Source organism: Syngnathus scovelli, chromosome 13 (assembly GCF_024217435.2).
Source record: "Syngnathus scovelli strain Florida chromosome 13, RoL_Ssco_1.2, whole genome shotgun sequence".
Lineage (NCBI taxonomy): Eukaryota > Metazoa > Chordata > Actinopteri > Syngnathiformes > Syngnathidae > Syngnathus > Syngnathus scovelli.
In genome coordinates, this window is record NC_090859.1 from 4,798,192 (window position 1) to 4,811,689 (window position 13,498).

At 44.8% G+C, this 13,498-nt stretch overlaps 1 protein-coding gene across 2 annotated transcripts in view; it reads right to left on the bottom strand.

Annotated features, from left to right (window-relative positions):
- The window catches only part of chd1 (chromodomain helicase DNA binding protein 1), a 46,112-nt gene that overhangs the window by 14,988 nt on the left and 17,626 nt on the right, over positions 1–13,498 (bottom strand). For both annotated transcript variants that reach the window (XM_049738436.2, XM_049738435.2), the window contains exons 19-27: positions 7,344–7,492; positions 7,136–7,232; positions 6,911–7,006; positions 6,626–6,802; positions 6,387–6,550; positions 6,263–6,304; positions 2,565–2,698; positions 2,311–2,449; positions 2,039–2,189 (exon numbers count right to left, since the gene is read on the bottom strand). In XM_049738436.2, coding sequence (XP_049594393.1) covers positions 2,039–2,189; positions 2,311–2,449; positions 2,565–2,698; positions 6,263–6,304; positions 6,387–6,550; positions 6,626–6,802; positions 6,911–7,006; positions 7,136–7,232; positions 7,344–7,492 — 1,149 coding nt within the window. The remainder of the gene's footprint in view (positions 1–2,038; positions 2,190–2,310; positions 2,450–2,564; positions 2,699–6,262; positions 6,305–6,386; positions 6,551–6,625; positions 6,803–6,910; positions 7,007–7,135; positions 7,233–7,343; positions 7,493–13,498) is intronic.

The window sequence follows — 13,498 nt, forward strand, 5'->3', positions numbered from 1 at the left end:
ACGAAGTTAAATTTTATGACTCGGTGTATAAGTCGAGGTCGATTTTTTTCGGTCGATTTTGGATCGAAAAAGGTCGACCAATACACCGGCAAATACGGTAAGTATATCAGTTTGAACATTAAATATGTTGTCTTTGTAGTGTATTCAATTGAATATGGGTTGAGAAGGATTTTCAAATCATTGTATATTGTTTTTATTTACGTTTTACACAATTTGCCAACTTCAATCGAATCCGGTTAGTAGTTATATAGTATATAACTATATTGTATTCCCCGGGAGTCCCAGCCACTATCTGCGGCATATAGAGAGTCCGCGCCGCAATCGGCGGCATTCGGGGAGTCCGCGCCACAATCGGCAGCATATGGGGAGTCCCTGCCGCAATCGGCGGCATACGGGGAGTCCCAGCCGCAATCGCAATTGGCGGCATTCGGGGAGTCCGCGTGCAATTGGCCGCAGTCGGGGAGTCCGCGCCGCAATTGGCAGCATACGGGAAGTCCCAGCCGCAATCGATGGCATACGTGGAGTCCCAGCTGCAATCGGCGGCATTCGGGGAGCCCCTGCCGCAATCGGCGACATATGGTGAGTCTCAGCCGCAATCGGCGGCATACAGGGAGTGACTATAATATATACGTACATCTGTGGAATAATTGGAGCCGCAACTGACGACAAGGCTGACGTCAGCGGTGCATGGAGTTCCAGAGACAACAGCTGTTTTTTTTTTTCTTTTACGTGACACAGAGGACAAAGATTTTGATGATTTGGGCCTGTGGAATGAGTTGAACTGCAACTGACGTCAGCGGCGCACCGCGCACACTTCCGGGGTTAGAAGCGCCGCTGTTTACACAAAGGACGAAAATTCCAATGGATTTAATGATTTGGAGTGACATGGATGGTTCGATAAAATTGTTGTCTATATTACTGTTATCTGATATATAGTTTATATCTAGTTATATGGGCCTGTGGAATAATTTGAACTGCAACTGACGACGAGTCCGACGTCAGCGGCGCGCCGCACACACGGCATTTACACAAAGGATGAAGAATTCGATGGATTTAATGATTTGGTGTGACAGATGGTTTGATAAACATGTTCTTTATGTTATAGTTATTTGAATCACTGTTACTGTTACGTCAGGCCCGTTCTCAGCTCCTCGTTTGTGTTTATGTCACGTTAGCATACCGTATCGTTTAGCCTGTTGTTACTGGTTCATGTCTGTTCTTGGTGTTGGATTTTGTCAAATAAATTTCCCCCAAAATGCGACTTAAACTCCAGTGCGACTTATATATGTTTTTCCCCCTTTATGGTGCATTTTATGGCTGATGCGACTTGTACTCCGGAGCGACTTTTAGTCCGAAAAATACGGTATTTAGTTTTTTGCTAACTCAATTAGGGTGGTAAAATTACCTTCTCCATTTCAGTATTTTATGCCGATACTTTATACATCTATGTACCTGCTTTTAATGACTGAAAAAACAGAATGCTGTCATTATTCAGTCCATCAAAAAGGTCTGTCTTTCCTGTTGAATGCAGCACAAGCGTCATAGCGCTTTTACAAAATCATTTATCATACGGAGTGCTATACTCACCTGTTGCCTACTTTTTGTACTTGTATGTACAGTACCTATATCTTTTTAATTTGAGGCAAATTTTTTTATCTTTCTTATTGTGAACTTAAATTATATATTGCAGAGTGGCAGTTCTGCCTTATGTCAGAAATAAACAAAGGTCTTATAATTATCTGACAGTTTAAAAGTCAAGTTTTATGTATCAGAAGTACTAGTGGTATTGGTTACTTGGTTAAGTGACACTTAGAAAATATCGGTGAGTCATCAAACACAAAAATTAAGTTGTTTCATATACAATTAAAATGATAGAAATCTCAGGCTTAAACTTTTTTTTCTGCAGAGCAGTCTTGCCAATCACTTGAGAAGCAAGTTTCAAACTTTGAGAAACATTGTAATATCAAAAAATTAAAAGAGGACAATTCGTGCAATTCTCTGAAAATCACAAAAGTTGGAAATAATTGTTCGAACTTACTTTGTGTGTGAGATTGAGATCCGGGTCCATTTTGATCATCTCCCAACTGCCATAACCGTACTCATAGATTCCTATTAGCAGACTGGAGTCATCTTCTTTCCCCCAATCAAGGTCAAAATGCGCAGCCTTAGAGTGGCATGGAATCATGTACCTATGAACAACAGTCAGATTCAGCAACTCATAAAAAGCAGAGTAAACCATAACTGAGCATTGTCATTTAAGATTTTTTGATAACTTTAACAATTATTTAAAATCAAACTGTTTTTACAAACTTTTTTCTCTCTTCCGGGTCTGCAGGGATGGCCTTGTGAAGTGGCGCTAGCTCTTCCTCATGAGAAATGACAAGCTTGGCATTGACTTGAACACCAGAGATCCTGAATGTGGGGCCTTTCACCTTCCCTCTTCTGCCTCCTAGTTTTAAGTAAAAGTGGAGACAATTATCTTAAATTATTGCAGTCCCAAGCAAATACATTTGACATGGCTAAAAGGCAAGAGTTTTGTTTATCCCAAAGATTTGTTTAGTTACCAGAAGTTTTTTCTGGTCCACAGGGGTTTTCTCTTAACGTTCTCACACAGCCGTTGTGAACGGTTTCTGCCAAGCGTTTAAGGTCATGTTCAGACTTGTCCACAAGTTCGGCATCACGAGCAATTGCATCCAACCTGAGTCAATTGGAAATTCCAAAACAAAACATTCGGAAGTAAGGATTGTATTTAGTGTCCCCCCCCCACACCCAAAAAAATGTACCGTATTTTCCACACCATAAGACGCTTCGGGTTAAAAGGCGCAGACTCAATTGCGGGGTCTGTTATGTATTTAATACACACATAGGGTCTACGCCATTTTAGAAGGTGATTAGAGGGCCCTAATGCTGTTTTCTTTGCACAAATGATAGTATTTATTTATCAATGGCGGCTGAGGTACGTACTCTACGTGTTACGTGAAGTCCTCTGATTGGTTTACCGCCCTGATCTACGTAAAACGTAATGTCCCCTGATTGGTTCATCGGGTCAACATATTACGCCTGTTTACATAGTGCGCCTGTTTATTATGTCTCTGTGGCGGAAGCCACACAAAACAACATGATTTGCACAAACGGTAGTATTTATTCATCAAGAGATGAATATATGACGGATATGACGTCATGATGGCGCCGCGGATTGCTGCCACGGTGAGTCGCTCTCTGTTACTTTGTCTTATTTTGTGTTTTCTGTGTCCTCTGCTGTCCATCCCGGATCACTTTAACCAGAGAAGCGCTGTTAAACATCGGACAGTTTTCTCCTGGTATTTTCTCACCTGTTCTCTTTGATCCAGTCTGTTTGACGGAGATTTCAGCCGGAGCGGCGGTGCTATACAAGCTAGCAACTCGAAGACGACGTGGCAAACGCGCTGGCGCCCTCGTAAAGCTGAGGCAGAGAGGGTTCCGTTCTGCCCTACCGTCAATTCATCTGGCAAATGTTCACTCCCTGGCGAACAAGATGGACGAACTGCTGCTCCTCACTCCAAGGAACACGCATGAACTCACTGACACTGTCACATCATACATCAGTTTTTGTGAGGATCTGTGTGTGCAGACTAAGACCTTCTGCACGTGCAACAACGACAAACCTTGGTTTACACCGAACCTCAGGAGGCTGTGCAAAGTCAAGGAGGAGGCCTACAGGAGAGGCAACCGGGACCTGTTCAAGCAGACCAGAAACACACTGAACCGAGAGGTCAGGGAAGACAAGAGGTGTTACGGGGAAAGCCTGGAGAGACACCTCTCTGCCAATCCTGATCCCTCAACAGTGTGGAAAGGTCTGCAGAGCATCACGGGCTTCAAGAAATGAACCGCCCGTCCTGTGGAGAGCCCAAGGCTTGGACCTCCTGCAACACAATCAACATACTCACCTCCCCCCACAACCGCTCTGTCCACACCTCCATCACCGTTGTCACCTACTCTCTCTCTTGCAGAGGCCGCACCCACACTCCAGATCCGCGAGGAGGAAATGCGCCAGATGTTCCGGAGACAAAAGATCAGGAAGGCACCGGGCCCAGGCGGTGTGTCACCTTCCTGCTTGAAAGTCTGTGCTGAACAGCTGGCACCCACCTTTGCACGGATCTTCAACCATTCCCTGGAGCTGTGTGAGGTGCCCTCGTGCTTCAAGAGCTCCATCATCGTACCGGTGGCCAAGAAGCCCGCCATCACAGGTTTGAATAACTAAAGACCTGTCGCCCTGACATCTGTGGTCATGAAATCTTTCGAGAAGTTAGTGTTGAACCACCTGAAGGATGTCACGGGCCCCCGGCTTGACCCCCTCCAGTTTGCCTACCGGGCAAACAGGTCGGTGGACGATGGGGTCAACATGGGACTGCACTACATCCTGCACCACCTGGACACCCCAGGAACGTACGCCAGGATCCTGTTTGTGGACTTCAGCTTGGCGTAAACACCATCGCTCCTGACATCCTCCAACAGAAGCTCATCCAGCTCGCGGTGCCTACCTCCACCTGCCAGTGGATCACCAGCTTCCTGACCAACAGGAGACAGCGTGTGAGGCTGGGGACCATCACATTTGACACCCAGACCACCAATACTGGCGCCCCTCAGGGGTGCGTCCTCTCCCCACTGCTCTTCTCTCTCTCTACACCAACGATTTCTCCTCAGGTGACTCTCCTGTGAAGCTCCTTAAGTATGCAGACGACACCACTCTCATCGGACTGATCCGGGACGGTGACGAGACTGTGTACAGACAGGAGGTGGAGTGGCGGGTCCACTGGTGCAGCCAAAACCACCTGGAGCTGAACCCGCTCAAGACCGTAGAGATGACAGTGGACTTCAGGCGAGACCCTTCACCACTTTCACCCCTCACTATTCGCAGTAATACTATTCTGTCCACAGACACCTTCAAGTTCCTGGGAACCACAATCTCTCGAGACCTCAAATGGACCAGACACATAGACTCTGTCCGGAAGAAGGCCCAGCAGAGGCTGTACTTCCTGAGACAGCTCAAGAAGTTCAACCTGCCGCGGGAGCTGCTGAAGACCTTCTATACTGCCATCATCCAGTCTGTCATCTGCACCTCCATCACTGTCTGGTTTGGATCGGCCTCCAAACAAGACAAACACAGACTGCAACGGACAATCAGGACTGCAGAAAAGATAATTGGAATCAACCTCCCATCTATCCAAGACTTGTACCTGTCCAGGACCAGAAAACGTGCAAGTAACATCTCTACAGACCCTTCTCACCCAGGTTGCAGTCTGTTTGAACTACTCCCCTCCGGACGGCGTTATAGAGCTCTGTACGCCAAAACCAGCAGACACAGAGACAGCTTCTTCCCCCAGGCTGTCGCTCTGATGAACTCACACCACTCTTAGAGTCCCAGAGTCATTGCTGAGCAATTACATCTTGCTCTCCACACCTTTTTTGAATTGTCTACATTATTTGTACTATGTGTCCTCTCTGCATCCATTGCAGCCTGGTCATCGTGGAAGAGGGATCCTCCTATCTGTGGTCTCTTCTCAAGGTTTCTCATTTCCCCTAGTTGGAGTTTTGAGTTTTTCCTCGCCCTCCTGGGAGTTTAAGATCAGGGGATGTTTGAGAATATTTGTCATTTTCCACACGTCCTGAGTGTTGTTAGTCACCTAAATGTTAAACAGAGGCTGTGATGTACCGAAGTCAAATTCCTTGTTTGGCATGCTCAAACATGGCGAATACAAATTCTTGAATCTTGAATCAATGGCGGCGGAGGTACGTACTTTGCACAAACGATAGTATTTACCAATGGCGGCAGAGGTATGTACTCTCTGTGTTACGCCCAGTCCTCTAATTGGTTTACTGCCCCGATCTATGTAAACCGTAGTGTCCTCTAATTGGTACATCGGGTGGCTGTATATTTCGTCTTTGTGTGGCGGAAGCCACACATAACAAATTTACAGATTTGCACAAATGATAGTATTTCTTTACCAATGGTGGCGGAGTTACGTACTCCTTTACGTGTTACGTCCAGTCCTCCGTTTTTTTGCCCCGATCTACATAAAACATAATGTCTTTTGATTGGTTCATCGGGTCTTCATATCACGCCTGTATATTACGGAGGCCACATAAAACAACTTTACAGATTTTGGAATTTGGTCCACATAAAAGGCTCAACTTATCGTTTTTTGAGAAAATTAAAGGCTTTTAAGTGCGCCTTATGGTGCGGAAAATACGGTACACTAAGAATATTGAGATGGACACTTACCGTTCCAGTGGTCCACCAAATTTCTTGTAACTTTTGACAAACCTGATAAGTAGTTAAAATAAATGTAAAATAACTTGTGTAAACTGGGTTTAAAATCAAAATGTAAAAACATTATGGCAGTCACCTCCGGATCTCAGCGTCAGTGAAGCCCTTGATATTTTCCCGTGGAATGGTCCGAGGCCGACCGCGTTTCTTTGGCCTCTTTCGGTCCGAGTGGGAATCACTGTCGGAACCTGAGTATCTCCTGCTCCTGCCCAGTCTTCTCCCCTCACCAGCATTAAAGCTTCTCTGTTAAACAAACAAAAGAAATAATAAATATACACAAAACCGAATCAGTGTATTGACGTTTTACTGCCTGATGACCTGTTTGGCACAATTCCTCATACGCGGCAGCATGTAGATTTCCTCAAGCTCCTTCTGTCTCTCCTCCTCCTCAATCCTCCTCCTCTGCGCCTCTGGGATGATGTCATCCCAACTCCGCTGGCTGCGCTCTGAGTCCATGTCTATTTCTTCTTCTTCCATCATGGTGAAGTTTGCAACCTAGACAGGCCAGAGAGCCTTGTCAACTTAGCAGATATTAACTTAGAAGAGTTACCGATCCAATATTGGCCAAAAGTAAATGTAACAAATGAATTATTGATATTTCACCTTAAACTGAGACAGCAGTTCTTCACCCACTGTGGAAGGTCCGGGATCATTTTCTCTGGTCTCAGCTCTTTTGAGAATTTCATCAATATCCATTTCCTTCAAAACATGACAAACAAGTCGGTCCATAAAAACAAAAAACAAACAAAAAAACGCTTTTATGAATAAGTGGGATTGTAAAGTGTGCGTGTGTGCGTGCGTGTGTGTGCATGCGTGCGTGTTTCTTACCTGGGGCTCCTGCTCTTCCCCCTCTGGCTCTTTGAAAAGCTCCTCAGCACCAAATTTCAGGATTGCAGACAACTCTTCTTTGTTGAATGGTGCTGAACTGCAAATAATAAAATGACATGAAGATTTAGATTGCCTTGCTTCACATAGCAGGATAGTCTTCTTAACACGGCAGAATATTCTCCTATGAAAAGCACAATGTATGACTTGCCTCGAGGGAGCAGTGCCTGTGTGAAGGACAGTTTTTCCTGTTGTGTCCATTCTCTGAATGACAAGGTGATCCAGCACCATCTTCTTCTTAGCTCTCTCTATTATTTCCTCTTCCACTGAGCCCTTAGTCACCAATCGATAGATGTTCACCTAAGAGAAGAATACATGATAAGAAATTAATTGCTGTAGACAACCATAGTGAATCCCACAGGGCAACTTCCAAGTGTTTACATTTACCTTACAAAAAAGAATCTTTACTTTCTTCTCAAACACCCACTTGCTCAGTTTTAATTCAATATGAGAGGTATTCATTCAACATGTTCATGGCTTCAGTCATAGGTTGTAGTGATAGTGTGCTGATACGAACTATGTCACAGGTTATCTACTGTATCTTTGTAATTACAGTATCTGATGAATCATACTGAAAACAGGAATGTACTGTAACATTTCTTGATGAGTGAGTGTGGATCAAATATCACTAATCAATAGTCGATAAATTTGACCGGTGACAGCTCAACTCGTGCGCGCCATGGAACGTAGCGTGACTAACGTAATACAAAGTGTGACGCAGCGGATGAGTGATGTAATAATTGTGCGACAAGAATTTGAATCCAAGGACATTTGAAAACTGTAGTGTATGACTAATAAATATGTCAATAACGGAAGATTTGAAAGCCATATTTTTAGTGAAATGTGCTTCAGCAAACAAATTTGGCCAGAAGCATTAATCAAAAATGCAACAAAAAACAGTTACCAAAATTTCTGGATACAAGCCGCACCTGATTATAAGCCGCACCAGCTAAAATTAGGGGAAAATCTTGTTTTGTTAACAAATAAACCGCATCGGACTATAAGTCGCAGGTGTTTTAATGTTTAATTACCATTCATGAAAGAATATACACAGAGGATTGTCAGGAAAGAGATGGCTCTTGCGGGACGCATACCTTTCACCATATTTTCACGTTCAAAAGACTCACTGTACTAAAAGGCGCAGTCTCAGTTGTGTGCCATGACTGTGTTTAACACACACATAGGGCGCAAGTTTTATATATACAATCCACGTGCGCACACTGCAAATCCACGCCCACACTTCCCCCGTAAACGTTCTCATTTACATTTTCATTTATCAACAACACACACACACACAAGCATACAAGTGTGCGCATTTAAAAATGAAGCGGGAGCAAAACTGAGTTTGGTATTCACATTTTTATTACTGGTAATGGTCATCAATTGAACCCATCGAAGTCATCATCCTCTGTTCCCGCACTGAAATCTCCAACTGACATGCCAGGTTCACTTTCTTCACTGTCACTTTCCGTGGCGTGTGGCTCCTCGGTTATGATGCCGGCTTTTACGAAATCTCGCACAACAGTGCCAGCAGACATGTTAGCCCAAGCATTCACAATCCATTCGCAAATTGTGGCGTAACTCGCCCGGCGCTGCCTTCCACTCTTAGTGAATGTCCAAAGTGATCGGCACCTCGTCCATGTTGGTGATGTGGCTGGGCTGGATGCGTTTGTCAGCGATGCGTTTGCTGCAGTAGGAGCGGAAGATGGCCAGCTTTTCATTATAATCCGCTGAAAGTTGCTGCACCAACGTAGTCTTGGTCCGGATGGAAAAATGGCACCGTTTCATGAAAGGAGCGCACCAAGACGGACCTCCTTGAAAATGTTCAATTTTCATTTGTTCTGCTAGCGTTGCTGCATTTAGACGAATGGTGACCGTCGAAACGCTTCTCCCACTCGTTCTTTGCTCGATGATCCACTGTTCGAGACTTTCCTCTAACTCGGGCCACCTCGCCTTACGTCTGCGGAAAACTCAGCTGCGTCTTCTTGACCTGTCGGAGCTCGTGTTCCAGCTCCCTCTACTTGCGAACCATCGATTCGTTGATTTAAAATTCTCTCGCGGCTGCTCGATTTCCATGCTCTTCCGCGTAGCTGATGGCCTTCAGTTTAAACTGTGCTTGATACGCGTGTCTCTTTGCCATTTTCACTGTTGTCATAACGATGTTTTTGCATGACGCATGTACCCGTTCTTTTATATACAATCCACGCACACACTTCCCCCTTCAACTTTCTAATGGCGTTCTCTACTACGTCTGCCTTACAACAACAACAACACACACAGGGCGGGACGTACTGCAAATCCACGCCCACAATTCTCCCTATAACGTTCTCATGGCGCTTTTTAATACGTCCGCCTTACAACACACATCCAGCTGACGGGGATGAGGAGCAAATTCAGCAACAGATTTGTCCTCCCCCGTCAGAGCACAAAGAGATTTGGACAGTCGTTTATTCCAGCTGCACTCCGACTCTACAATCAGGCCCGGGGAGACCTGGAGCTAGAGACTTGGGACTTTTTATCTGCACATGATGCACTTTAGTAAACTACCAGCTTGCACTGCATGTTATTGGACCAGCAGTGTGTTATTTTATTGCATTGTGAAGTTTTTTTGTTTTTGTTTGTCTTCCTCTTTTTTAAATGTCACGAGCTGTTTGACAACTAATTTTCCCCAGAGGGGACAATAAAGGTTTCAATCAATCAATCAACAACACACATCGGGACCACCGCATGATAGGGCGCGCCGCACATTTTGAAGAAAATCTAAGACGTTAACCCGCGCCTAATAAACGTGAAAATACGGTATCAGCATGTTTATTGACAGATATGAAGGAGCTCTGCAAACATACAAACATGTATAAGTCTCAGCGACGACCAGAATAAACTTAATGTGCAGGGAACGCTAGCAACACACAACTAATAATAAATAAAATGGGATCACTTACAAGGGTAAAGTTGGCAATGCGATACGAGCTACACATAAAGCTCCGGAGAAGACACGACCGAGAAAAAAATACTGAAAAGGGTGACGCCATCAAGATGTCATCAACAACAGCCCAGTGCCCTCGAGTGGCCGGAAGAAACTTCTACAGTAGATGTAGCAGCTGTCTTTCCTTCGTTAAGCACCAAATCAACTGGCTTTAACTTAAAGCAGCATCGTCCACCATAATGAGGGTTTGCAGTGACGTGCGGTGATGTTCATGACTGGGGAGGCACTGGCGTCACGCCCCGCTCCCCGTTAAAATTTGTCCGACACATAACCGTGTCACAAAAAAGGTTGAGGAACGCTGCTCTAGAGTACCTTATTCATTATTTAATTTTAACTACTTTAATTAAAATCCCATATCAGCAGTCTTCACAAATAAAAACACTCAATGAAGCACATGGAATCAAAAACTTGTTTTCGATCGTGCGTACCACTCTGTTTGAAAAGACATGCTCCGAAGTCCCGTAGTCCGACTCAAACCTTTTAACTCCGGAGTTGGTCTTCCTTTACTGATAACCTGCTTCGACCGAAGGTCCATAGTTGAAAATCATTTGAGTTTGCATATGTAATCCTCTATTGTAAAACGAAATGTAAAAACAAAAAACGAATGTAAAACTAAATAAATGGACGACTGCTCCTCAGTTGTTCACTGTAAATTATAAATGGAGATCACTTATTCTACAGGTGGGCGCATTAAGCATCCCGGGATCACTAGCGCTCCCTGCCATAAGGCTGGAGAACTTTTTTTCGTTGCCTCCGTTGGGTCTCTTTTCAAAGCCATTTTGTTCATCTAAAGCAGGGGTCACCAACCTTTCTTAAACCGAGAGCTATTTCCTGGGCACTGATTAAGGCAAAGGGCTACCAGTTTGACATAGACTTCTGAAAAAGCCAATTTGCTCAATTTGGCTTTCAGTATGTGTTATTATCGTCATTTCCAGTTCACATGTGTGATTTTAACAAGAATAGCAAAAATACAGTCAAACATTGGTTTGTGACCACAATCCGTTCCAGAAGGCGGTTTGAGAAGCGAATCGGTCGAATTCCGAATCTATTTTCCCATTACAAATAATGGAAACATTTTTAATCCGTTTCAAGACAAAAAAAACCCCCACCTTTTTTAAGCATTTTTTCATTTGCGCATATTTGTCCGATTGCGCAACTGCAGCGCACCGCCGAACGCGCAACCGTAGCGTGTCACCCACCGCGCAACTGCACCGCGCTGGTCGCATTATTGTGACAGAGACGTCGCTGAAATTTAGAAAATATTTTTAAAGTCCTGATGTACTTTACAAAATTTAAGTGGACCTAAGTGTGCAGGGAGCTTAATTTTGTCCGATCGCGCAACTGCAGCGCACCGCCGAACGCGCAACAGTAGCGTGACGCCGACCGCGCAACTGCACCGCGCTGGTCGCATTATTGTGACAGAGCCGTCGCTAAAATTTAGAAAATATTTTTAAAGTCCTGATGTACTTTCCAAAATTTAAGTGGACCTCAGTGCGCAGGGAGCTTAATTTGGTCCAATCGCGCGACCGCAGGGCGGCGGACGCTCACTGTCACATTGCTTTAAGAGCGTCTTTGTGTTTTAGGATGGCTTCACTGCTCCCACTTGCTTTCTTTAGAGGAATGATTGTGTTAATACAATCCTCAAAGTAACGAAAATACAATAACAACGGAGTCAGTCGGCATCTGGGCCACGCGGTCGGGTTTTCTCGGGTCCTCACGGCTCATCTCGCGAGGTTCGACCTCCGAATTTTGTTCGACAACTGAAGCAAAAAAATCTCGAATTTTTTTGTTGGAATTCCGATTTGTTCGAGAACCAGGACGTTCGAAAACCGAGGTTTGACTGTAAAATAAATAGATGCAGCTCACTGACAAGTGCCGCTATTTGAGCAAATTGTAGAACAGTCCTGCGGGCGGCTCATGCGGTCCTCACGGGCGACCTGGTGCCCGCGGGCAACGTGTTGGTGACCCCTGATCTAAAGAAACACGACGTTACAGACAGATGACAAAAAACACTACATATTATTTACATCAGCTTAACTACGGAAATTAGTTAATATAGCCACAGTGTTTGAACACCTGAACAGCGACATACAGAGAAGACAGCAGTTCAGTCTAACTACATAGCCTGTCAGCATAGGCAGCCGTGTGATTGCGCAATCCTCAGAGGAGGCAAGGCAGGAAGTTGCCTCCTCCGAGCAACTCGTCTTCGGTTTTAACATAACTATAAAAATTCTGTGATTTTGGTTAAAAATGATACAAAACTACTGAAATTAAAAGGAAAATGACTTTATAATAAAGACAATTGAATTTGTCTTTTCCCCTTTTTATGATGGCAGGGAAGGCACGGACTCCCTTGCCTCCTCTGACCGTCCCTGAGGGTTTGTGTATAAAAGCTTCGTTTCTCCGGTAATGTCCGTTAAGCGCCAAATCATCTGACTTCAACTTAAAGCGGCATCGTATGCATTTCTTTTGTCCACTATAATGAGGGTTTGTGTATAAAAGCTTCCTTTCTCCAGTAATGTCCGTCTTGATCTCGTTCTGTCTTGGTTGTGTCAATTGTGCGGCACTATTAGCCTGGCGGACGGACATGCGAGCAACACACCACTCTTCTCCCCAGTGTCCGCGTGTCTGGTCATATATCCCTCTGCCAAGCAAAGCGGTGCCGCAACACAGCAAACAACACACAAAAACAACCTTTTTACTGATGAGTGTGTAAGTGTATTAGACGTCACAAAAATCACGAAAAATCCATAGATACACCGCACCGGACAACAAGCCGCGGGGTTCAAAGCTTGTGCAAAAATTAGCAGCTTTTGATTATAATATACAGCGGAGCCTTGGTTTTCGAAACGTTCGGTTCTCGAACAAATCGGTATTCGAACAAAAAATTCGGGATTTTTTTGCTTCGGATGTCGGACAAAATTCGGTTGTCGGAACTCGCGAGATGAGCTGAGAGGACCCGCATGCCAACTGACTCCGTTCGTTATTACGTTCTCGTTACTCTGAGGATTGCATTAACTCTAATCATGCCTCCAAAGGAAGCAAGTGGGAGCAGTAAAGCCACCCTAAAACACAAAGACGCTCCTAAAACAATGCGACACTGAGCGCCCGGCGCGCTGCGGTTGCGCGATTGGACAAAATTAAGCTCCCTGCGCACTTAAATTTTGGAAAGTACATTAGGACTTTAAAAATATTTTCTAAATTTTAGCGACCGCTCTGTCACAATAATGCGACCAGCACAGGTGCAATTACGCGGTCGGCGGTGCGCTATGGTTGCGCGTTCGGCGGTGCGCTGCAGTTGCGCGATCGGACAAAATTAC